Genomic DNA, 27,367 nt, shown 5'->3' with positions numbered 1-27,367 from the left:
TACTGCCAAATTCTCTAAAACAAAGTTGGAGGTGGCTTATGGTAGAGAAATTAACATTTCTGGAAACAGCTCTGGTGGAGACTCATCCAGTCAGCATTGCAATTGCACGCTCCCTCAATTTGAGACATCTGTGGCAGTGGGTTGTGTGACACGACTGCACATTTTAGTGGCCTTTTATTGTCCTCAGCACAAGGTGCACCTGTGTAATGATCATGCTGTTTAATCAGCTTATTAATATGCCACACCTGTCAGGTGGATAGATTATATTGGAAAAGGAGAAATGCTCACTAACAGGGATATAAACAAATTTGTGCAAAACATTTGAGAGAAATAAGCTTTTAGTGCATATGGAACATTTCTGGGATCTTTTATTTCAGCTCATGAAACATGGGACCAACACTTTACATGTTGCGTTTATATTTCTGTTCATTTTATAATGTTTATTCTAATTCTATAGTTAGAATTTAAAAATAGTGGGCACTTTGAATACAGTGTTGTTTGACATTACAACAAAGGAAAATGCCAGGGAGGAATTATTGTGACAGGGTAGAAACCAAAGTGATGGTCAGTGATTCCTAGGGGACCCTACAATCTTTGGCTACATTAAATGTTTCTTCATCTAGCCAACATATTCATGCTTCACCTATTCCTCTTTGATTTAGGAGATACTGTTGCACAAACAACATGCTGATTTAGGCCTCCACCAGTACTGGTATCAGGATGTTTTAGCTTGTTGATGTATGTTAAGAAGTGTAAACAACATTGTTGTCCTGCATGTGCTGCATTGACCATGCAGACTGAATGCAAGAGTCTCGTGGTCAAGCAACAACAAATGCGCTCCTTGAGTGACAGGGTGGGACCAGGTCTGTGTGGAAAGCGGCATAGAGAAATAGAGAGGGATGACTCAAGTAGCGGAGTAAACTATAAAAATGGATGTTACACACGGCATCACATTTAACAAACCAAACATTCAAATACCGTTATAGAAGGTAAAGTAAAAACCCAAACTGGTCCGTGCATAAATACCGGTATATAGTAAACCGTCCAGCCCTACTTACAGCTGTGTCTCTCTATTATGACATTCCTATGATTATGACATGAGTGTTATAGCATGGTCATGATAGTAAGTGTTAACTATTATTGTAATTAACACCAAGTCCAGGTAGCAGACAATGGACCGACCCTAACATATATTTATGTAGTTGGTGCTGTATATTAACAAATATACATGAGTTCTAACTTGAAACATAATTTGTTAGTTTACAATTGTACAGCTTATGCTTCCTATGTCCCATGTGGCTCAGTTGGTAGAGCATGGTGTTTGCAACGCCAGGGTTGTGGGTTCATTTCCCACGGGGGACCAGTACGGGGGGAGAAAAAAATGTATGAAATGTATGCATTCACTACTGTAAGTTGCTCTGGATAAGAGCGTCTGCTAAATGACTAAAATGTAAATGTAAAATGTATAAAAGCCACGGCGACTGCTGGAAAGCCCCGAATGCAAGATTTGTCATTTCTATGAGTCACACGGTGGAGGAACATGTTGCCAGTAGCCTACTGTACTGTGGTAAGCTGTAAGTGGCACTTCACTTTTGCCTCCAGATCCGGATCCATGGCCCAAGCGTGGCATTTCAGTTGCGCCCGCACCTGGCAAGCTGTATAGATAACTCCCCTGGAGCCACAGAATGGCCAAATTACCACAACATGCAGCCCCCACAAACACCTTGTAAACTTGCTCTATACAGAAACGGTGACCTCCATCGCGGCCAAAATTATTATTTCCCATAGGCTTGTACTGCCTATAGCAGTGATCACCAACCTTTTCTAAGTCAAGATCACTTTTGCAGTTAAAAAGCAAGCCGAGATGTACTGCTCAGATTTTTTTTCTAAACATGACTTAAAATATAAGCCTATGCAACATTAATAAAAACAGTTCTGTAGGACTGAAGTTTGTGCAGTAGGCCATATACTGTATTAACACAGCCATATTTAAGACCATATTGTAATTCAAAACTCAAGCTTTGATAACAAAATAGATCCGTTGTTCTATCACTTGCGAGACACAGCTTTTTATTTTACTGGACTAAATGGCACTGTACCTGCATCTGTTGGTCAGTCTCAACGGGAGGGAGGGAGGGAGGGAGTGAGTGAGCAGCAGAAGTCTGCCTCTCACTGTCCCTTCTCTCTCCTTTCCTCCATTGAGACTGACCAGAGTGGGGAAAACGTCCTCCCACTCCTTTTAAATTGCTGAACTGCCTGTTTGGACAGTATGTCAGGCTTGGGTTGGGTTGTTTTGATAGTTCTGCGGCTTCTATGCGTCTAGAAAATGGTTTTGTATTGATTTCAACAATCTGAGGAAGCCCTATTGTCCGGGGAGGCAGTGTGTCAGTGTAGAGTTGGGATGGAAAGAGGAAAAATTGAGGAGGGCGAGGGAGGCAGATAGATAAAGAGTGAGAGAATGAGAGGGAAAGTGAGAGGGAGAGAAAGAACGTGGACAAGAGAGATATAGTGAGAGGGAGAGTGCAGGTCTCTTCAGACAGAGCTAGGCCTCCTTCAAACTCAATGGCCTTGTTAGAATACTTAAATGCATCCTTCCTTGTTTCTTTGAGGTAATCAACAGATCTATAAGTGATTGGATAGATGAAAGCAAGGTTACCACCCCATTACTTTCACTGATCCAACCAATTCCGATCTGTGATTACTTCAAGAAAGGGAGGAGGGAAGGATGCATTTGAAGTATTCCAACAGGGCCAATTGATTTTCCTGCGTTTCAGGAAGTACTGCATTTCATCTGCTACCTTAACTTTCAGGGGTGTATTCACTAGAAACCAAACAGAAGAAAACAAATGAAACGAGGAGGGACCTACCTGAATTTGTCCAATAGAAACTATCGTTGCGAAACAGTTTGCTACGGTGTGCACTGAATACACCCCAAGTTCAGCTCAACCGGAACTCTTTGAAGTTTGGGGCCGAACTTTGAATAGACATTGACTGGATGTGGTCCAGCAGCAGCCATTGTGTAGAGAGAGTGTAGTGAAGAGCCTACTTGGCATCCAGTCATCTCAGTCCATTTAAGCCATCCGGAGGCACGGCTATGGAGGGATGCGTTTAATTTGGTTAAGGTGATTAACACTTTAGCTTACTAATCCTCTTGTCTTGAGCCTTGTTGGCCTGCCTTCTTCACAACACGTACTACTCTCTCTCTCTCTCTGTTTCTCTCTTTCTCTGCCTCTCCCGTTCCCTCTTCTCCTCTTCCTAGCCTATTAGATACTAAACTGTTACATATTCTGACTGTTGAGATCTCTATCTCTTTTCTCTCTATCCCTCGCCATTCATCTCTTGGTAGGCCTATATATCTCTTGGCATGTCTTTCTCATGGTATGAGAATAAAATCAAAAGTCTACCCTTAGCTAGTAGACTGAGGCCATCCTTTTCATGTGTCAATACAAAGCATATATATTACAGTATCAATTAACTGTCTTTGTATAAAAAGCCTGTTGCGAAACACAAGACGGCACCAATGTTCTTTTCCTCAACGAACCCTCATAAATCTTGTCACCCAATCCTTTCACACTTAGAATTTTTCATCAATTATTTACCTGAGTCCTACAACTGGGCCATTGTCCCTTCCTGTTCCGCTATCACAGCGCCGAGATTGGAATCTCCCCATGCGGACCTACCGGGGCTCACAACCCTGACTTTGAACACCTCTGGCTCTGATACATCGTCGGCAGTGCTTTATTTCAAGGGTACGTACATAAGGCCTTCATAACACGAGGTATATGAGCGGTTCATAAATGCTTATGTCACAACTGCTTTAAAATAGCCTAACACGTTGTTTAAATGTGTTGTCATAATGCCGAGCTACATAAGGTGGTCATAGACACTACTTAATTGACATTACATAACATGTTGACAAATGATGTCACATAACCAGACCCTAAACCCGTCTCCTTATTTTGTGCTTGAATTACATGCTTATGACATCTCTATGTAGGCATTATAAAGGAGCTTTTAAATAATGAATAAATATTTCTAACATTACAGAATGGAGTTAATGGTCAGACACTGAAATCACAATAGACTGTCGTTCACAGGCACTTTGTATGAACTTGTATCCACATCCTGGAATCATCTAAAACACCCTATTCAGGAGTCAAATGCTTAGAATAATAAAAGGCCTCCTTTTCTGTCTTAGCACCCTTTAGGCCCCCCATCTACCCCTTTTCTGTCTTTCTGGCTATAGTTAGCAGTAAGGATGTGCATCTTTCCCTTTCAAGACGATTCAATACGTATCTATTGGCCTCTGATACGATACAGGAACGATACGTTTTACTTTGAATTGATTCGGTGCGATGCGGTTTGATTAGATTAACTAATCAAAGCAATTCGGTACAAAACGATTCAGTGCACGAACATTTGTTGCATAAACACATTAATTTTCCATTCTAAATTCAAAACCGCTGCTGATGGAACTCATGTGCTAGGCCTCTCTGAGCTGGATCTATCTGAGCTGACCTCTCTCTCTCCCCGTCTGTCTGTCTGTCTGTGTGTGAGAATTATATACATGTGTACAGTATGTGTAGGCACCTGTGCTGAGCCATAATGGAAACAGGGCATCTACCACCACCCCACTATCAGATAAGGGGGGCAATGTTTGCTTTTTGATCTGAAATCGACATCACCCACTAATTAATTAGTCATTTTTGCAGATTCACAGTGTTTGAGCTAGTAATGTAATACATTTTTATCTTTAAAAAAAATCTGACATAGCCAATGAACATATAGCACAACTTTGGGTTTCACGCCCCATCTCAAAATCTAATGGTTCAGACCTTTTGGAGGTTTTCTGTCCTCGTTATGAAAGTAGCAACTTTACCCTGTATATCTATATAAAGGACCTGACACTGAATGTTTAAAGCAAAACTACCAAAACTATTGCTGATGGTAAACCTGAACAATCGAAAATGGAATGTAGCCTAAGCCCTGATCAACAGGTAGACTATAGTCAGATGAGAGACATTTCACAGGCAGTAGCTTAGGCTACTTTATTCCTGTAAACACAACTTTCAACAGCGCATTTGATTACAATAACCTAGCAAATTACATTGGTTGTCACTCAACTAATAAAGCCTAATAATGCGCAAGCCATTTTACAAATGTTTTAATGCTGAAGGTGATGCACGGCCTACCACTTGGTCAGCGTGCGAAGCAGCGCACAGTTTGACTAGGCTACTGATAATGTTCGGGTTGTTTGGCATGCAAAATGACTTGTTGATCAATGACTGTTAACACAGTTGGTTAGTTCGACACTGACACACCAAAGATTAGGTATTTTCGTAAAGGTATAAAGTAATATGAGCAAAACATTTTTGTGAACTGCCGATTCGTAACGTTTGAATCAATTTCATAACCGATTCATGCTACATTTGGATCAGTTTTTTAGAAAGCTGAGGAAATGCTCCCCCTGAGCTCTTAACGAACCTGTTCTTCAGTAGTCTTGAAAACCCAACCCTAAGCAACAGTGATTTAGGGTATGGTTTCAATGATGGACTCTTTAGATAGTGCCTGCAGGCACTATCTTATCTGCTTGAATAAAATACAAAACAGTAGCTAGCAAGATGGAGATCAGTGAGTGCATTTCACAAGTGGCTATTTTGCTTCAGCTACCTTCACTAAAACCACTGCAAAGGTTTTGCCTGCAAACTTTAGTTTCGAATTGCGGCGTTCTGGCATGTCTGCCTCGTGATTTGTGGGGAAAGTTGTCTTTCTGAAGAGAACCCACCCTGGAATTATTATAATTTTTTCTTATCGAAGTTGCCAAAGGAGTCCGTCATTGAAACCAGACCCTAGTCACTGTTGCCTAGGGTTGGATTTTAGAGACTAGTTCATCAAGCCTTGAAGTTGGAAGACATTGCGCTAGCAACGTCAATATCACCGGTTCAATTCCCCCAGTGATCACATGCACTTACTGAACTATAAGTCGCTTTGGATATAAAGCATCTACTAAGTGACATGTTTTATTATATTAGAAATATGTCATTCTGAGTGTCTGTCATAAGTACACTAACTCGGCTGGATTCTATCAAACCTACGTTTAAAATCTTTGGCAGTATTTGGTTTACATTTTTGTGGGTTACATATTTCAGATGTGAGTCTACTTGGTATTTTTTTATGGTTGCTACCCAAAACCATACACCGGTTTTACTTGACTCAGGAAAATGTTAAAGGGTTAGTTCACCCAAATTACAAAATTATCTATTGGTTTCCTTACCTTGTAAGCAGTCTATGAACAAGGTGTCTTGCTTTGGTTTTGTTTACCTGGCAACTGTCTCCAAGTGCTAACTTTTTAGCATTTAAGGGACAACTACAATGCAAGTCAATGCATTCCATTTTGTAATTTGAGTGATCTATCCCTTTAACACGTTAAATACTGCATGGATGCCTTCTCTTCACTGTGAGTACAAGTTCAAAAGAGGTCTTCTCTTTCCTCACCATGAAAAGTTAACATTAGCCACCCCTATCTGTCATACTCCCTTTGTAAACAAAGCTGCTGGATCAATGGTAGGTATTGTTTCACTCAGACCAGGAAGTGTGTGGAATTCCACAGCACTGCTATGAGCAGGCATGCAAGCACTGCTTTGAGTAGGCATGCAGAAGGGAAATAGGGTCATTCTGTGTGAAAATGGAACAAAATATTACTTATTTCTCCATAATCCATTTGGAGACCGATGTGAAATATATGATAAACATCTTTCCTCCAAAGGACATTTCTATGGATTACATTTCAGGAAAGTCCACAACGTCAGGGTCATTAGTTGCTCCATTTTCACATTAAATGACCCAATTCTGCCATGAGCGTCCTCTTTTTAGTCTCCCTCCTGACATCTCTCTGATGTTTGAGTTTTGACATTCAGGACTAGATTGATCAGACAGAAAACATGTCTCTTCATTTCTGGATAATTTTTCCATCCGTTATTCTTACGAACAATGACAGTAATTACATCACACATTAAACACGACAAAACCGCTATAATTGACGACATCCAAAAGCAACACGGACACACATTGCCGTGAACATAGATACATGTTTTATCTCTATCTCCTTTTCTCTAAATGCAGTGAAAATCTGCCCTGGTGCAAAGAAAGAGTTGCTCCAGATTCTCCTCTACAGTCGGTGCGAACCCTGTGGGTCCATTTTCTCAGGCTGTAATTACCTGAGATGGCAGCCAAATGCCCTGCTGTGCCCTGCACCTGTGCTGCCTGAGCTAGACTGAGTACATGTCACTGGGATGGAGGAGAGTTGGGTCAGCGTTCCCGATTGGGGGTGGCAGCCTGCAGGGGGAAGGTTGGCAGAAGGAGTAGAGGTTGGAGTTCTTAGACAGGTGTTAGTAAAGGTTTCATGGCCTGCCCCTTTACCCCTGTGACAGCGGTGGGTAATGATTTTGCCTCCATCTGTACCTTGCACCTGTGTTGCCTTGGTTGAGTGGTGCTGGAGCGGTTGGGGTCTGTGGGAAAAGAGGCATGGGCAGCCTGCAGGGGAAGGTTGGAAGAAGTGGGTGTTGGAGTTCTTAGAGAACTCGGAGTAGAAATAGGTGTGGGCCAGTCAGAGTAAAGGTTTCATGACCTGTCTGCTGCTGCTTTTCCTCTTCTTTGCCACTGTGACGGTGGTGGAAGGTTGGGTAATGTTGGTTGTGGAATGTTGCAGAGTGTGTGCTTGCAGTGGCATTTACTGTAAGCTAATTTGCTTTAATCACTCATGGAAAGACTACGTAACATAAATGTAATTAAGGCGTCTATCAACAGACTGGGATGCGATGACTAGCGAGGAACATAGTTCCAGAACATTGAGTTTGAGTCACTGGTTATATCGAGGAATCACAATTTCGCAGGGTGGGGCATCCTTTGAATTTCGGGACGGGGATGTGACATTTTGGCCCTTGAGACTTTCAGAGAGGGGTATGGAGCCACCAAAGACATTCCGGCTTATATCTAACACCTCTCCCCCCAGAATCTAATCAAGTACTTTGCGTGATTTTCTTGGTTCAGGGTTACTGAAATGATGTTCTGTTGAGAGCTATAGAGTCTTGTTCTCTGCCCTTTGCAAGTGGCCCTTGACGATCAGACATCTGAAAAGCCTGGATAGGTGGATCAACATGACAGCGACTTGTTTCATACTGTACAACTTCAAATGCGTGCACAATATATTGCATTTATTGGAACATAGCCTCTTGACCCCAGAAGGCTAGGTGATGGTGCTATAGACCTTCTGTCACCTATTATCTAACTTAACTCACCCCTCCTAAACTAAACCCTAATCCTAAACCAATTTTGATTAACCTTTGAATCTGCCTGCTAAATGTCTGCCTTTATTAAATCAAATCAAATTGTTTTGGTCATCTACACATGGTTAGCAGATGTTATTGCGAGTGTAGCGAAATGCTTGTACTGCTAGTTCCGACAGTGTAATATAACAATTCCACAACAAATATCTAATACACACAAATCTAAGTAAAGGAATGGAATAAGAATATATACACACAGTTGAAGTCGGAAGTTTACATACACCTTAGCCAAATACATTTAAACTCAGTTTTTCGACATTTAATCCTAGTAAACATTCCCTGTTTTAGGTCAGTTAGGATCACCACTTTATTTTAAGAATGTGAAATGTCAGAATAATAGTAGAGAGAAGGATTTATTTCAACTTTTATTTATTTCATCACATTCCCAGTGGGTCAGTTTACATACACTCAATTAGCATTTGGTAACATTGCCTTTAAATTGTTTAACTTGGATCAAACGTTTCGGCCTTCCACAAGCCTTCCACAACCTTCCCACAATAAGTTGGGTGAATTTTGACCCATTCCTCCTGACAGAGCTGGTGTAACTGAGTCAGGTTTGTAGGCCTCCTTGCTCGCACACGCCTTTTCAGGTCTGCCCACAAATTTTCTATAGGATTGAGGTCAGGGCTTTGTGATGGCCACTCCAATACCTTGACTTTGTTGTCCTTAATCCATTTTGCCACAACTTTGGCAGTATGCTTGGGGTCATTGTCCATTTGGAAGACCCATTTGCGACCAAACTTTAACTTCCTGACTGATGTCTTGAGATGTTGCTTCAATATATCCACATAATTTTCCACCCTCATGATGCCATCTATTTTGTGAAGTTCACCAGTCCCTCCTGCAGCAAAGCACCCCCACAACATGATGCTGCCATCCCTTTGCTTCATGGTTGGGATGGTGTTCTTCAGCTTGCAAGCCTCCCCCTTTTTCCTCCAAACATCGATTGTCATTATGACCAAACAGTTCTATTTTTGTTTCATCAGACCAGAGGACATTTCTCCAAAAAGTATGATCTTTGTCCCCATGTGCAGTTGCAAACCATAGTCTGGCTTTTTTTTATGGCGGTTTTGGAGCAGTGGCTTCAACCTTGCTGAGCGGCCTTTCAGGTTATGTCGATATAGGACTCGTTTTACTGTGTATATAGATATTTTTGACTTTTCGCAACAAAGTACGTTCATCTCTAGGAGACGGAATGCTTCTCCTTCCTGAGCGGTATGACGGCTGCGTGGTCCCATGGTGTTTATACTTGCGTACTATTGTTTGTACAGATGAACGTGGTACCTTCAGGCATTTGGAAATTTCTCCGAAGGATGAACCAGACTTGTCGAGGTCAACAATTTTTTTTCTGAGGTCTTGGCTGATTTCTTTTGATTTTCCCATGATGTCAAGCAAAGAGGCACTGAGTTTGAAGGTAGGCCTTGATATACATCCACAGGTACACCTCCAGTTGACTCAAGTTATATCAATTAGCCTATCAGAAGCTTCTAAAGCCATGACATCATTTTCTGGCATTTTCTAAGCTCTTTAAAGGCACAGCCAACATAGTATAGTGTATGTAAACTTCTGACCCACTGAAATTGTTATCCAGTGAATTATATGTGAAATAATTTGTCTGTAAACAATTGTTGGAAAAAATTACTTGTGTCATGCACAAAGTAGATGTCCTAACCGACTTGTCAAAACTATAGTTTGTGAAATTTGTGGAGTGGTTGAAAAATGACCTAAGTGTATGTAAACTTCTGACTTCAACTGTATAAATATATGGATGAGCAATGGCAGAGCGGCATAGACAAGATGCAATAGATGGTATAAAATACAGTATAAGCATATGAGATGAGTGATGCAAGATATGTAAACATTATTAAAGTGGTATTATTAAAGTGACTAGTGTTCCCTTTTTTAAAGTGGCCAGTGATTGAGTCTCAATGTAGGCAGCAGCCTCTCTGTGTTAGTGATGGCTGTTTAACAGTCTGATGGTGTTGAGATAGAAGCTGTTTTTCAGTCTTTCGGTCCCAGCTTTAATGCACCTGTACTGACCTCGCTTTCTGGATGGTAGTGGGGTGAACAGGCAGTGGCTCAGGTGGTAGTTGTCGTTGTTGATCTTTTTGGCTTTCCTGTGACATTGGGTGCTGGAGGATTCCTGGAGGGCAAGTAGTTGGCTGCCGGTGATGCGTTGTGCAGACCGCACCACCCTCGGAGAGCCTTACGGTTGTGGGCGATGCAGTTGCCGTACCAGGCGGTGATACAGCCCGACAAATTTCTTTAGCCTCCTGAGGTTGAAGAGGCGCTGTTGCGCCTTCTTCATAACACTGTCTGTGTGGGTGGATCATTTCAGTTTGTCTGTGAACTTAAAACGTTCCACCTTCTCCACTGCTGTCTTGTCATTGTGGATAGGGGGTTGCTCCATCTGCTGTTTCCTGAAGTCCACGATCATCTCCTTTGTGTTGTTGACATTGAGTGAGAGGTTGTTTTCCTGACACCACACCCCGAGTTCCTTAACCTCCTCCCTGTAGGCTGTCTCGTCGTTGTTGGTAATCAAGCCCACTACTGTTGTGTTGTCTGCAAACTTGATGATTGAGTTGGAGGCATGCATGGCCACGCAGTCATGGGTGAACAGGGAGTACAGGAGAGGGCTGAGCACGCACCCTTGTGGGGCCCCAATGTTGAGGATCAGTGAAGTGGAGGTGTTGTTTCCTATCTTCACCACCTGGGGAGGCCCATCAGAAAGTTCAGGACCCAATTGCACAGGGCGGGGTTGAGACCCAGGGCCTCCAGCTTAATGATGAGCTTGGAAGGTACTATGGCATTGAGTGCTGAGCTATAGTTAATGAACAGCGTTCTTACATAGGTATTCCTCTTGTCCAGATGGGATAGGGCAGTGTGATGGCGATTGCGTTGTCTGTGGACCTATTGGGGCGGTAACAATTTGAAGTGAGTCTAGGGTGACAGGTAAGGTGGAGGTGATATGATCCTTGACTAGTCTCTCAAAGCATTTCGTGATGACAGAAGTGAGTGCTACGGGGCAGTAGTCATTTAGTTCAGTTACCTTTGCTAGCATTGTTCCTGTACCCAAGAAGGCAATCTTGAAGCATGCGGGCAAAGCAGACTGGGATAGGGAGAGATTGAATATGTCCGTAAACACACCAGCCAGCTGGTCTGTGCATGCTCTGAGGACGCGGCTAGGGATGCCGTCTGGGCTGGCCGTCTTGCGAGGGTTAACACGTTAAAATGTCTTACTCACGTTGGCCACGGAGAAGGAGAGCCCACAGTCCTTGTTAGCGGGTCGCGTCGGTGGCACTTTATTATCCTCACAGCGTGCAAAGTTTAGTTTGTCTCGAAGCAAGACGTCGGTGTCCATGATGTGGCTGGTTTTCCTTTTGTAATCCGTGATTGCCTGTAGACCCTGCCACATACGACTCATGTCTGAGCCGTTGAATTGCGGCGACTCTTTGTCTCTATACTGACATTTCGCTTGTTTGATTGCTTATTTTCTGTGTTTTGATTTTCCCGTCTGGTAATAACCTGTATTGAAGGTAGGCTTATTGCATTTCTCCACAATAAAATTCACGTATTATCGAAATGATGATTCCCTGATCCTGAATGACCACATGGTGGTTTTCAGTCCATAATGACTTGAATATCTTTTCACTGAACACATGAAACATTAGTTTCCTTGTGACTGACAATTCCTCACTAGACAGGTTGGGATAAAAAAACTGAATAGACAGTAGTCTCATTAGACCAGAATCTCGAGAAACTGGAGTCATCATGACTATTCAAGTTTTATCTGTAGCTATTTAAAGGCCCAGTGCAGTCAAATGTGATTTCCTGTGTTTTATATATATTTCCATACTATGAGGTTGGAATAATACTGTGAAATTTCAGCCTGTTTTCGTGGGATGGAGTTTTGGCCTACCTGGTGTCATCACCAGGCAGATAATTAGTTAATAGACCAATAAGAAATACAGTTTCAAATCGGTCTACCAGTAACAGCTAGTTTTCAGTTTTCCTCTCCCAACTCAGACCATTCCTCGACAGTCCTAGCAAAATTCTTGCTTGAGAAATTGCTCTTTGCTTAGAAAATATTTTTGTTTCTTTTTGACCATTTTAATTAAAAACGATCACGGTAAGGTACTTAATTGTTACCCAGAAATGATTTAATATTCAGATAAAAACGTCAAAACACGTCCTTCTTAAGGTGTGCTCTTGGTCAGCTCTTCATCGATCGCCCGTGGCTTTCTGTGTGTGTTTTTGGAGACTGGTCGATGTGCTCACCCTCTGTCTTGTTTGTCTTCCAGGCTCGGCACGTCACCACAGGGGAGCTGGCGGCCATCAAGGTCATCAAACTGGAGCCCGGTAAGAATCTTTGCCTCCCTCTTCTCACACTCTGGGGTTAAGTTTCCCCTACGTACAGATCTAGGATCAGCTAGACTGTCCTATTATTCCATTTGACTCACTTAAATCTTCTCTCCCCCACCATCCTACTTCTCCAGTCATTACTGTGCCTGTTTATGAGACCCACTAAACATTTGGAGGAATTGACTTAAGACCCTAGGCAAAATACAAAAGTGTTATGCAAATGAAGCCCACCTGAATGCCCCAGGCCATATGCATACAGTATATTATGACCAAGTGAGAGCATAACATTAGTGGTTATGTTGGTTGGAGCATGTTGTTTACAGTAGAGTTGCGGGTTTAAATCCTGTATAGGCCACACACTGGCCTTATTAGTGTAAAAGGCATCTGCATCATACCTACCATATAATGTGTCACGTTTTTATTCTAGCCCAGCATTAACCCAAAATATTCAGAATAGGGTTAAAAAAATACCTTATTCCGGGAATCTTCCAACCAGGGTATCTGAAAAACCTGGGAATTTTGGGAAAATTACCAGAATTTTGCAACCCTAATTCTGACCCCCTCCCTCCCCCCACACACATATCCTTTTTCATAAGGATAAACAAGGCGAGGTATAGGTCAACTGACTCACTACACCAATAACCTATAGAGGTGATGTCTAACAATCCAAAAAAGCAATTTTTATTGTAGTGTTCTTCTTAGTTAGCATTAGCAGGCTAACTCATTGATCCACAGTTAGTCATAATTGCTACCATAAAACAGCCTAATTATAGTTGGTTTGTGTTTGGTGATAGTTTGTCACCAGTCAGTTGCACAATTGCATTCTGCTATGAATAGCACGTTATCAGCTTGCAATCTCTAAACTGCATTCTGTTCTGTTGCTTCCGTATGTGGGAATAATAGCAAACTAGCTCTCGGATGCTATCTGACCAAATTTTAGCCTAAACCCATTTCTGTCCCTTGGCTATGATAAGTGGATTGGTTAGGTAATCTATTGAGGTTGAATTGATCATATGTAAGTGATGTTTGAATTAGTTTGGGAGTGATGTTCTGTTCACAGGAATCTGCAGAGGGAAAGACAGCTCATAATAATAATAGTGCCACTAACCTCCTGTGGTTCCATTTTTGTAATCATCTATACATTTTCTAAGGATGTTTGCTACATGTGAAAATGCAACCTTAACTTCTTATATATATATATATATATATATATACTGCTCAACAAAAATAAAGGGAACACTTAAACAACACAATGTAACTCCAAGTCAATCACACTTTTGTGAAATCAAACTGTCCACTTAGGAAGCAACACTGATTGACAATAAATTTCACATGCTGTTGTGCAAATGGAATAGACAACAGGTGGAAATTATAGGCAATTAGCAAGACACCCCCAATAAAGGAGTGGTTCGGCAGGTGGTGACCACAGACCACTTCTCAGTTCTTATGCTTCCTGGCTGATGTTTTGGTCACTTGAATGCTGGCGGTGCTTTCACTCTAGTAGTAGCATGAGACGGAGTCTACAACCCACACAAGTGGCTCAGGTAGTGCAGCTCTTCCAGGATGGCACATCAATGCGAGCTGTGGCAAGAAGGTTTGCTGTGTCTGTCAGCGTAGTGTCCAGAGCATGGAGGCGCTACCAGGAGACAGGCCAGTACATCAGGAGACGTGGAGGAGGCCGTAGGAGAGCAACAACCCAGCAGCAGGACCGCTACCTCCACCTTTGTGCAAGGAGGAGCAGGAGGAGCACTGCCAGAGCCCTGCAAAATGACCTCCAGCAGGCCACAAATGTGCATGTGTCTGCTCAAACGGTCAGAAACAGACTCCATGAGCGTGGTATGAGGGCCCGACGTCCACAGGTGGGGGTTGTGCTTACAGCCCAACACCGTGCAGGACGTTTGGCATTTGCCAGAGAACACCAAGATTGGCAAATTCGCCACTGGCGCCCTGTGCTCTTCACAGATAAAGCAGGTTCACACTGAGCACGTGACAGAGTCTGGAGACGCCGTGGAGAATGTTCTGCTGGCTGCAACATCCTCCAGCATGACCGTTTTGGCGGTGGGTCAGTCATGGTGTGGGGTGGCATTTCTTTGAGGGGCCGCACAGCCCTCCATGTGCTCGCCAGAGGTAGCCTGACTGCCATTAGATACCGAGATGAGATCCTCAGACCCCTTGTGAGACCATATGCTGGTGCGGTTGGCCCTGGGTTCCTCCTAATGCAAGACAATGCTAGACCTCATGTGGCTGGAGTGTGTCAGCAGTTCCTGCAAGAGGAAGGCATTGATGCTATGGACTGGCCCGCCCATTCCCCAGACCTGAATCCAATTGAGCACATCTGGGACATCATGTCTCGCTCCATCCACCAACACCACGTTGCACCACAGACTGTCCAGGAGTTGGCGGATGCTTTAGCCCAGGTCTGGGAGGAGATCCCTCAGGAGACCATCCGCCACCTCATCAGGAGCATGCCCAGGCATTGTAGGGAGGTCTTCTGGTTTGGAGCGAGCAGTCGCACTACGCTTCGCTCCACAGGTAATATTACACTTCATTACATTACAACGGTTTGATTTGTTTGATCTGAGCAATTTTTCTTAGCTAGCTACATAGTCGTCTTTGTATCAAAGATAATTGTGTAGTTTAGAGTAATTAGAGTAATTATCGAGGTTAGCTATCTTCGTCCTCCTAACGTAGTCATCACTGCTAGCTAGCTAGTCAACACTGCTAGCTAGCCAACCAGCCAACTTCTACCGACTAGCAGCACTGTAGAAACTATTACATTACAACGGAACGACTTGATTAGTGTAGTGTTAGTGTTAGTTAGCCAGCTACATAGTTGTCTTTGCTGTCTTTGCATCTAAGATAATTGTGTAGTTTAGAGTAATTATCGAGGCTAGCTAGCCAGCCGCGATGCGACACCAGACTTAGTCAACACACCTAGTCATCATTAACCCACTGCTAGCTAGCCAACCGTTACCGACTAGCAGCGCTGTAGATACTAATACTTTACAACGGAACGATTTGACTAGTGCAGTGTTAGCTAGCTAGCTACATAGTTGTCTTTGTCATAGCTTGATAATTGTGTAGTTTAGTAATTATCGAGGTTAGCTAGCCAGCTATTTCCGTCCCCCGCGACGCCATTTTTCCAAACCCAGCCAACTATTACCGACGAGCAGCATTGTAGAAACTAAATACATTACAAAGGAACGTCTTGATTAGTGTTATGTTCGCTAGCTACAAAGTTGCTTTTGTATCATGACAAGGTGTAGTACTGAAACTATCGAGGTTACCTAGCCAGCTACACGTTCAAAGTCAACAACGCAGCCACTGCTACCTAGCCTACTCCACCAGCCAGCAGTACTGTATCATTTTCGTCATTTTTAGACAATAAGATTTTTGCAACGTAAGCTTAACTTTCTGAACATTCGAGACGTGTAGTCCACTTGTCATTCCAATCTCCTTTGCATTAGCGTAGCCTCTTCTGTAGCTTGTCAACTATGTGTCTGTCTATCCCTGTTCTCTCCCCTCTGCACAGGCCATACAAACGCTCCACACCGCGTGGCCGCTGCCACTCTAACCTGGTGGTCCCAGCGCGCACGACCCACGTGGAGTTCCAGATCTCCGGCAGCCTCTGGAACTGCCGGTCTGCGGCCAACAAGGCTGAGTTCATCTCAGCCTATGCTACCCTCCAGTCCCTAGACTTCCTGGCGCTGACGGAAACATGGATTACCACAGATAACACTGCTACTCCTACTGCTCTCTCCTCGTCTGCCCACGTGTTCTCGCATACCCCTAGAGCATCGAGCCAGCGGGGTGGTGGCACTGGAATCCTCATCTCTCCCAAGTGGACATTCTCTCTTTCTCCCCTGACCCATCTGTCTATCTCCTCATTTGAATTCCATGCTGTCACAGTTACCAGCCCTTTCAAGCTTAACATCCTTATCATTTATCGCCCTCCAGGTTCCCTTGGAGAGTTCATCAATGAGCTTGACTTATAAGTTCCTTTCCTGAGGATGGCTCACCTCTCACAGTTCTGGGTGACTTTAACCTCCCCACGTCTACCTTTGACTCATTCCTCTCTGCCTCCTTCTTTCCACTCCTCTCCTCTTTTGACCTCACCGTCTCACCTTCCCCCCCTACTCACAAGGCAGGCAATACGCTTGACCTCATCTTTACTAGATGCTGTTCTTCCACTAATCTCATTGCAACTCCCCTCCAAGTCTCTGACCACTACCTTGTATCCTTTTCCCTCTCGCTCTCATCCAACACTTCTCACTCTGCCCCTACTCGGATGGTATTGCGCCGTCCCAACCTTCGCTCTCTCTCTCCCGCTACTCTCTCCTCTTCCATCCTATCATCTCTTCCCTCTGCTCAAACCTTCTCCAACCTATCTCCTGATTCTGCCTCCTCAACCCTCCTCTCCTCCCTCTCTGCATCCTTTGATTTTCTCTGTCCCCTATCCTCCAGGCCGGCTCGGTCCTCCCCTCCTGCTCCGTGGCTCGACGACTCACTGCGAGCTCACAGAACAGGGCTCCGGGCAGCCGAGCGGAAATGGAGGAAAACTCGCCTCCCTGCGGACCTGGCATCCTTTCACTCCCTCCTCTCTACATTTTCCTCTTCTGTCTCTGCTGCTAAAGCCACTTTCTACCACTCTAAATTCCAAGCATCTGCCTCTAACCCTAGGAAGCTCTTTGCTACCTTCTCCTCCCTCCTGAATCCTCCGCCCCCCCCTCCTCCCTCTCTGCGGATGACTTCGTCAACCATTTTGAAAAGAAGCTTGACGACATCCGATCCTCGTTTGCTAAGTCAAACGACACCGCTGGTCCTGCTCACATTGCCCTACCCTATGCTTTGACCTCTTTCTCCCCTCTCTCTCCAGATGAAATCTCGCGTCTTGTGACGGCCGGCCGCCCAACAACCTGCCCACTTGACCCTATCCCCTCCTCTCTTCTCCAGACCATTTCCGGAGACCTTCTCCCCTACCTCACCTCGCTCATCAACTCATCCTTGACCGCTGGCTACGTCCCTTCCGTCTTCAAGAGAGCAAGAGTTGCACCCCTTCTGAAAAAACCTACACTCGATCCCTCTGTCAACAACTACAGACCAGTATCCCTTCTTTCTTTTCTCTCCAAAACTCTTGAACGTGCCGTCCTTGGCCAGCTCTCCTGCTATCTCTCTCAGAATGACCTTCTTGATCCTAATCAGTCAGGTTTCAAGACTGGGCATTCAACTGAGACTGCTCTTCTCTGTGTCACGGAGGCTCTCCGCACTGCTAAAGCTAACTCTCTCTCCTCTGCTCTCATCCTTCTAGACCTATCTGCTGCCTTTGATACTGTGAACCATCAGATCCTCCTCTCCACCCTCTCCGAGCTGGGCATCTCCGGCGCGGCCCACGCTTGGATTGCGTCCTACCTGACAGGTCGCTCCTACCAGGTGGCGTGGCGAGAATCTGTCTCCGCACCACGTGCTCTCACCACTGGTGTCCCCCAGGGCTCTGTTCTAGGCCCTCTCCTATTCTCGCTATACACTAAGTCTCTTGGCCCTGTCATATCCTCACATGGTCTCTCCTATCATTGCTATGCAGACGACACACAATTAATCTTCTCCTTTCCCCCTTCTGACAACCAGGTGGCGAATCGCATCTCTGCATGTCTGGCAGACATATCAGTGTGGATGACGGATCACCACCTCAAGCTGAACCTCGGCAAGACGGAGCTGCTCTTCCTCCCGGGGAAGGACTGCCCGTTCCATGATCTCGCCATCACGGTTGACAACTCCCTTGTGTCCTCCTCCCAGAGTGCTAAGAGCCTCGGCGTGACCCTGGACAACACCCTGTCGTTCTCCACTAACATCAAGGCGGTGACCCGATCCTGTAGGGTCATGCTCTACAACATTCGCAGAGTACGACCCTGCCTCACACAGGAAGCAGCGCAGGTCCTAATCCAGGCACTTGTCATCTCCCGCCTGGATTACTGCAACTCGCTGTTGGCTGGGCTCCCTGCCTGTGCCACTAAACCCCTACAACTCATCCAGAACGCCGCAGCCCGTCTGGTGTTCAACCTTCCCAAGTTCTCTCACGTCACCCCGCTCCTCCGCTCTCTCCACTGGCTTCCTGTTGAAGCTCGCATCCGCTACAAGACCATGGTGCTTGCCTACGGAGCTGTGAGGGGAACGGCACCTCCGTACCTTCAGGCTCTGATCAGGCCCTACACCCAAACAAGGGCACTGCGTTCATCCACCTCTGGCCTGCTCGCCTCCCTACCTCTGAGGAAGCACAGTTCCCGCTCAGCCCAGTCAAAACTGTTCGCTGCTCTGGCACCCCAATGGTGGAACAAGCTCCCTCACGACGCCAGGACAGCGGAGTCAATCACCACCTTCCGGAGACACCTGAAACCCCACCTCTTTAAGGAATACCTTGGATAGGATAAAGTAATCCTTCTAACCCCCCCCTTAAAAGATTTAGATGCACTATTTTAAAGTGGTTGTTCCACTGGATATTATAAGGTGAATGCACCAATTTGTAAGTCGCTCTGGATAAGAGCGTCTGCTAAATGTCTTAAATGTAAATGTAATACAGGCACGTGGAGGCAACACACACTACTGAGCCTCATTTTGACTTGTTTTAAGGACATTACATCAAAGTTGTTTCAGCCTGTAGTGTGGTTTTCCACTTTAATTTTGAGTGTGACTCCAAATCCAGACCTCCATGGGTTGATAAATTGGATTTCCATTGATTATTTTTGTGTGATTTTGTTGTCAGCACATTCAACTGTGTAAAGAAAAAAGTATTTAATAAGATTATTTCATTCATTCAGATCCAGGATGTGTTATTTTAGTGTTCCCTTTATTTTTTTGAGCAGTATATATATACACTGCTCAAAAAAATAAAGGGAACACTTAAACAACACATCCTAGATCTGAATGAAATAAATAATCTTATTAAATACTTTTTTCTTTACATAGTTGAATGTGCTGACAACAAAATCACACAAAAATAATCAATAAAAATAATCAATAAATAAGTGTTCATTCAGTATTGTTGTAATTGTTGTTATTACAAATATATATATATTTGTAATAATGACAATTACAACAATACTGAATGAACACTTTTATTTTAACTTAATATAATACATCAATAAAATCAATTTAGTCTCAAACAAACATGTTCAAACATGTTCAATTTGGTTTGAATAATGCAAAAACAAAATTTTGGATGTAAAAAAAGCTAACGTTTAAGTTCCTTGCTCAGAACCTGAGAAGCTGGTGGTTCCTTTTAACATGAGTCTTCAATATTTCCAGGTAAGAAGTTTTAGGCTGTAGTTATTATAGGAATTATAGGACTTTTTCTCTCTATACCATTTGTATTTCATATACCTCTGACTATTGGATGTTCTTATAGGCACTATAGTATTGCCAGCCTAATCTCGGGAGTTGATAGGCTTGAAGTCATAAACAGCGCAGTGCTTGAAGCACTGCGACGAGATGCTTGCAAATGCAGGAATGTGCTGTTTGAATGAATGCTTACGAGCCTGCTGCTGCCTACCACCGCTCAGTCAGACTGCTCTATCAAATATCAAATCGTAGACTTAATTATAATATAATAACACACAGAAATACGAGCCTTAGGTCATTAATTCGGTCAAATCCGGAAACTATCATTTCGAAAACAAAACGTTTATTCTTTCAGTGAAATATGGAAGCGTTCCGTATTTTATCTAATGGGTGGCATCCCTAAATCGAAATATTGCTGTTACATTGCACGACCTTCAATGTTATGTCATGATTATGTACAATTCTGGCAAATTAATTACTGTCTTTGTTAGGAAGAAATGGTCTTCACACTGTTCGCAACAAGCCAGGTAGCCCAAACTGCTGCATATACCCTGACTCTGCTTGCACAGAACGCAAGAAAAGTGACACAATTTCCCTAGTTAAAAGAAATTCATGTTAGTATTCAATATTAACTAAATATGCAGGTTTAAAAATCTATACTTGTGTATTGATTTTAAGAAAGCCATTGATGTTTATGGTTAGGTACACATTGGTGCAACGACAGTGCTTTTTTCGCGAATGTGCTTGTTAAATCATAACCCGTTTGGCGAAGTAGGCTGTGATTCGATGAGAAATTAACAGGCACCGCATCGATTATATGCAAGGCGGGACAAGCTAGATAAACTAGTAATATCCTCTACCGTGTGTAGTTAACCTGTTATGGCTAGGGGGAAGTATTTTCACGGCTGGATAAAAAACGTACCCGATTTAATCTGGTTACTACTCCTGCCCAGTAACTAGAATATGCATATAATTATTGGCTTTGGATAGAAAACACTCCAAAGTTTCTAAAACTGTTTGAATGGTGTCTGTGAGTATAACAGAACTCAAATGGCAGGTCAAAACCTGAGAGATTCCTTTACAGGAAGTGGCCTGTCTGACCATTTCTTGAACTTCTTTGCCATCTCTATCTTTTACAAAGGATCTCTGCTCTAACGTGACACTTCCTACGTCTTCCATGGGCGCTCAGAGCCCGGGAAAGACCTGAATGTCGTCATCCCAGCCCCAGGCTGAAACACATTATCGCCTTTCTCAAGTGGCCGATCAAGGGACTGTGGGCTTAGGCGCGTGCCCTGGCCGCCCCCGTCTTTGTGATTTTTTTCCTCTGTTTGCCGAAAAGGAGATTCCCGGTCGGAATATTATCGCTTTTTTACGAGATAAATTGCATAAAAATTGATTTTAAACAGCGGTTGACATGCTTCGAAGTACGGTAATGGAATATTTAGATTTTTTTTGTCACGAATTGCGCCATGCGCACGACCCTGATTTACCATTTCGGATAGTGTCTGGGACGCACGAACAAAACGCCGCTATTCGGATATAACGATGGATTATTTTGGACCAAACCAACATTTGTTATTGAAGTAGCAGTCCTGGGAGTGCATTCTGACGAAGACAACAAAAGGTAATCAAACTTTTATAATAGTAAATCTGATTTTGGTGAAGGCTAAACTTGCCGGGTGTCTAAATAGCTAGCCCGTGATGGCTGGGCTATGTACTTAGAATATTGCAAAATGTGCTTTCACCGAGTGCATAGAGGAGTTCTGTATCTATAATTCTTAAAATAATTGTTATGCTTTTTGTGAACGTTTATCGTGAGTAATTTAGTAAATTGTTAGTAAATTCCCCGGATGTTTGCGGGGGGTATGCTAGTTCTGAACGTCACATGCTAATGTAAAAAGCTGTTTTTTGATATAAATATGAACTTGATTGAACAAAACATGCATGTATTGTATAACATAATGTCCTAGGTGTGTCATCTGATGAAGATCATCAAAGGTTAGTGCTGCATTTAGCTGTCTTCTGGGTTTATGTGACATTATATGCTAGCTTGAAAAATGGGTGTCTGATTATTTCTGGCTTGGTACTCTGCTGACATAATCTAATGTTTTGCTTTCGCTGTAAAGCCTTTTTGAAATCGGACAGTGTGGTTAGATAAAGGAGAGTCTTGTCTTTAAAATGCTGTGAAATAGTCATATGTTTGAAAAATGGAAGTTTTTGTATTTTTGAGGAATTTGTAATTCGCGCCATGCCTATCATTGGATATTGGAGCAGGTGTTCCGCTAGCGGAACGTCTAGATGTAAGAGGTGTTAACCAATCAATCTTAACATAATCACTAGTTTTCATAAGATACGTTTAATGCTAGCTAGAAACTTACCTTGGCTCCTTGCTGCACTCGCGTAACAGGTAGTCAGCCTGCCACGCAGTCTCCTTGTGGAGTGCAATGTAATCGGTGACCAAAAATGCCGATTACCGATTGTTATGAAAACTTGAAATTGGCCCTAATTAATCTGCCATTCTGATTAATCGGTCGACCTCTATCGTGCATCCCTACTTTTGAGCTACGTATAACACTAATTTCAAATCAACCGATAGCCCTAACACCTCTTAATATGATATCTGAGAGGTTCGGATAGATATAAGCAATATCACGAAAACATTTGACGACAAAGTGGAGCTATTACCTTATTGCTTATACCTATCCAGTCCAATTATTTCAGATCTACAAATGGGTGGCTAGGGGTCAATGTGGAGTTTAGAACATCCCATTCTGTACAGTCATATGATATTGTATTGGTATTTTACTGACTCTAATAGGTATGGTGCTATTAGAATCCGAATCAAACAACGATTCAATACATCTTCTTAACATTTTGGTCTTAGTTGACTTTCATAATAATTTTACAGTTAACTGTTGCTGCTATAGTCAAACCAACCCAGGGGGTGGGAACTGGTGGGTGTAGGCTAGGCTAGACTAAAGAAATGTTTACTTACTTTTTCTTTCTATGTATCAACAGGGATTCACTTTGAGTTTGGCTTATTAGACTGACAGTCAGCAGGTGGTAGGCTTGATGGACTGTGTGTGAGTGTGTGTGCACATGTGTGTACGGGCATGGGTGCGGTTATCTGTGCGTGCGTGCGTGTGTGTGTACAGATATGCAGTCTGAGGCTTGTGGTCTACTATCTGATGTTGCGGATGGTAAGAGTTCAGACAGGAAGCAGCCTCTGCTTGTGCGAAGCACGCTTGTGTGTATGTATATGACCACTAATATTCAACTTTCAGGCAGTCCGTTAAATATACAGTACAGAATAGGATCTTGATTTGAATACCCTGTTGCAAGAGTACATTCCTACAGTACAGGACATTTAAAACTTGTGGTGTATTTGAGGTTTTTAAAAAGGCTTCTGAAGTTTGTAATTTCCACTTTGACATTTGACTTCATTTTCCCTTACAAAAAATGTATCAACCCCTATGAAAATGTCCATTAATTATAATCCACATAAAATATTAAAAAATCCTGTTGCTGCAGGATTATTTGTCTGCTGTAGCAAACTGGCTCAAATGAAGTTCCTACATCTGTTGTTATCCAATGTTGACTTTCATAATTTTGTGTGTATGTGTGCTAGAGGTCGACCGATTTAATCGGAATGGCCGATTAATTAGGGCCGATTTCAAGTTTTCATAACAATCGGATTTTTATTTTTATTTTTTTAACCTTTATTTAACTAGGCAAGTCAGTTAAGAACACATTCTTATTTTCAATGACGCCCTAGGAACGGTGGGTTAACTGCCTTGTTCAGGCAGAACGACAGATTTTTACCTTGTCAGCTCGGGGATTCAATCTTGCAACCTTACTGTTAACTAGTCCAACGCTCTAACCACCTGCTTTACATTGCACTTCACGAGGAGCCTGCATGTTACGCGAATCCAGTAAGAAGCCAAGGTAAGTTGCTAGCTAGCATTAAACGTACCTCATAAAAAACAATCAATCAATCATAATCACTAGTTAACTACATGTCACGTCCTGACCAGTTAAAAGTTATTTGTTGTTGGAGTTTGGTCAGGATGTGGCAGAGGGTATTTGTTTTATATGGTTTGGGGTGGTGGTGTAGGTTGTTTTATTTATGTATTCCGGGGGTTTTGGGCACTGCTCTGTGTTTATGTATTTCTAGGTTTAGTTAGTGAGTTGTGGGTATAGGTTCTAGGTTTGTTTTCTATGTAGAGTTAATTGGGATTGGACTCCCAATTGCAGGCAGGTGTGTTGAGTTGCCTTTGATTGGGAGTCCTAAATTAGTAGGGTGTGTTTGTCTGTGTGTTTGTGGGTAATTGTTTGTGAGCACTGCTTGTTTAGCCTGCCACACTGTTTGGTCGTGAGTATCGTTTATTGTTTGGTTTTTCCTGTGGATGCTTTGTGTTTTTTTCATTAAAAGAATGAGTATCCACATACCCGCTGCAGTTTGGTCAATTCAACACGACACTTTTTGTGACACTACACATGGTTGATGATATTACTAGTTTATCTAGCCTGTCCTACGTTGCATATAGTCGCTTAGGTACACGTTGCTCCAACCATAAACATCAATGCCTTTCTTAAAATCAATACACAAGTATATATTTTTAAACCTGCATATTTAGTTAATATTGCCTGCTAACATGAATTTCTTTTAACTAGGGAAAATGTGTCACTTCTCTTGCAAACAGAGTCAGGGTATATGCAGCAGTTTTGGCCGCCTGGCTCGTTGCGAACTGTGAAGACTTTCTTCCTAACAAAGACAGCTGACTTCGCCAAACGGGGGATGATTTAACAAAAGCACATTTGCGAAAAAAACACAATCGTTGCACGACTGTACCTAACCATAAACATCAATGCCTTTCTTAAAATCAATACACAGAAGTATATATTTTTAAACCTGCATATTTAGCTAAAAGAAATCCAGGTTAGCAGGCAATATTAACCAGGTGAAATTGTGTCATTTTGCGTTCATTGCACGCAGAGTCAGGGTATATGCAACAGTTTGGGCCACCTGGCTCGTTGCGAACTAATTTGCCAGAATTCTACGTAATTATGACATAACATTGAAGGTTGTGCAATGTAACAGGAATATTTAGACTTAGGGATGCCACCCGTTAGATAAAATATGGAACGGTTCCGTATTTCACTGAAAGAATAAACGTTTTGTCTTCGAGATGATAGTTTCCGGATTCGACCATATTAATGACCTAAGGCTCGTATTTCTGTGTGTTATTATATTATAATTAAGTCTATGATTTGATAGAGCAGTCTGACTGAGCGATGGTAGGCAGCAGCAGGCTCGTAAGCGTTCATTGAAACAGCACTTTCGTGCGTTTGCCAGCAGCCCTTCGCAATGCATTGCGCTGTTTATGACTTCAAGCCTGTCAACTCCCAAGATTAGGCTGGTGTAACCGATGTGAAATGGCTAGCTAGTTAGCCGGGTGCGCGCTAATAGCGTTTCAAACGTCACTCGCTCTGAGACTTGGAGTAGTTGTTTCCCTTGCTCTGCATGGGTAACGCTGCTTCGAGGGTGGCTGTTGTCGATGTGTTCCTGGTTCGAGCCCAGGTAGGAGCGAGGAGAGGGACGGAAGCTATACTGTTACACTGGCAATAATAAAGTGCCTATAAGAACATCCAATAGTCAAAGGTATATGAAATACAAATTGTATAGAGAGAAATAGTCCTATAATTCCTATAATAACTACAACCTAAAACTTCTTACCTGGGAATATTGAAGACTCATGTTAAAGGAACCACCAGCTTTCATATGGTCTCATGTTCTGAGCAAGGAACTTAAACGTTAGCTTTTTTACATGGCACATATTGCACTTTTACTTTCTTCTCCAACACTTTGTTTTTGCATTATTTAAACCAAATTGAACATGTTTCATTATTTATTTGAGGCTAAATTGATTTTATTGATGTATTATATTAAGTTAAAATAAGTGTTCATTCAGTATTGTTGTAATTGTCATTATAACAAATAAATACATTAAAAAAATTGGCCGATTTTTTTTAATCGGTATCGGCTTTTTTTGGTCCTCCAATAATTGGTATCGGCGTTGAAAAATCATAATCGGTCGACCTCTAATGTGTGCACGTGTGGCCGTGTGTGTTGTTGTCCTTGTATGTGAGTATGTTCTTCAACAACCAAAGCTATTCTTGGGCGGAAGGTTGAGGGGTCAGTCAGCATTGAACCGCCCCCTGACTGTACCAATCCTCTCCTTTTAATGTCAAACCACCTCTTTACCATATCCGCTGTGACAGCTCCTGTCTTGCTTTTGGGGTGTGTCCCAAATGGCACCCTATTCCCTTTTTAGAAAAAACGAAATAATCGTGCACTACATAGGGAATAGGGTGCCATTTGGGAAGCTGCTTTAGTATTGACACTCAAGACTAGAGTATTTCTGCAAGGCTTTTGGACTAGGGGACCTCTGTCGTAGCGCTTTTAACTTTAATAGGCACTATTGATTTGCTGCAACTTCCCTCTCCCTCCCTTCGTGTGTCTATTCTTGTAAGGACACTGCATAATTCTACAATAACAGGAATTGATTTGGGGTTTATTTGTGGCATATTCTTAGGTTGTGCTCATGCCATGGTCATTTCTAACATTTGATTTGTGTCAGTTGTGTTATCATCCACAGCTGATTGTAAACCATGTTTTATTTATTTAAAGGGATAGTAAGCCAAATGACATATTTGTAACCTTACCTTGTGAGCAGTTCTTACAGAGTCTCATTGTCCATGGCATAGACTGCGTTCAGGGTAAGGAAACAAATAAGACATTTTGTAATTTGGGTGAACTATCCCTTTAATCTTAAACAGGTGTGGATTGTAATACAACTAATATGCCCCATATCTTTAAATGTTCATTAATGAGTTCCATAGAACCATATTCTATACAACATCACATGATCTTCTATGCAGAGGCCTGTGTGACGGAGTTAACATGCAGGACTGGCGCAGAGGGACGTGCGAGGCATCAATCAAATCAATAGGCCAATAGGAGTGTATTTTGCCCTCTGCATGTAGTCGCTCACGGCACTTTTTTCAAGGCCATCTTTATGAAAGATCATCAATGTTAGGTGTGTGAGTCAGTTTATCATAAAAGAACACTGTACTGTGAAGTTGTTGGGAATACCAGTCACTTCAAGGTTGCGTCTCTAATGACTATTCCCTATACAGTGAACTACTTTTGACCAGGGCCCATTGGGCTCTGGTTAAAAATAGTGGACTTATCATTTGTGACACATCCACGGGCTTAAGACAACGTCCAAGATGGGGTTTCTGATGTTGTTTGAACTTCCCATGCG

General features: G+C 42.8%; 1 protein-coding gene across 5 annotated transcripts in view; it reads left to right on the top strand.

Moving 5' to 3' along the window:
* LOC106585154 (mitogen-activated protein kinase kinase kinase kinase 3) overlaps positions 1–27,367 on the top strand; it is a 116,996-nt gene that overhangs the window by 19,555 nt on the left and 70,074 nt on the right. For 4 of the 5 annotated variants that reach the window (XM_014171069.2, XM_045705361.1, XM_014171052.2 and 1 more), the window contains exon 2: positions 12,647–12,704. In XM_014171069.2, the coding sequence (XP_014026544.2) occupies positions 12,647–12,704 (58 nt within the window). Of the gene's footprint in view, positions 1–12,644; positions 12,705–27,367 lie in introns of those variants that run through there. The other variant, XM_045705364.1, reaches the window with a different exon arrangement.

The sequence above is a fragment of the Salmo salar genome, chromosome ssa02 (assembly GCF_905237065.1).
Source record: "Salmo salar chromosome ssa02, Ssal_v3.1, whole genome shotgun sequence".
NCBI classification, from domain to species: domain Eukaryota; kingdom Metazoa; phylum Chordata; class Actinopteri; order Salmoniformes; family Salmonidae; genus Salmo; species Salmo salar.
This window is presented reverse-complemented; position numbering and strand designations above follow the sequence as displayed.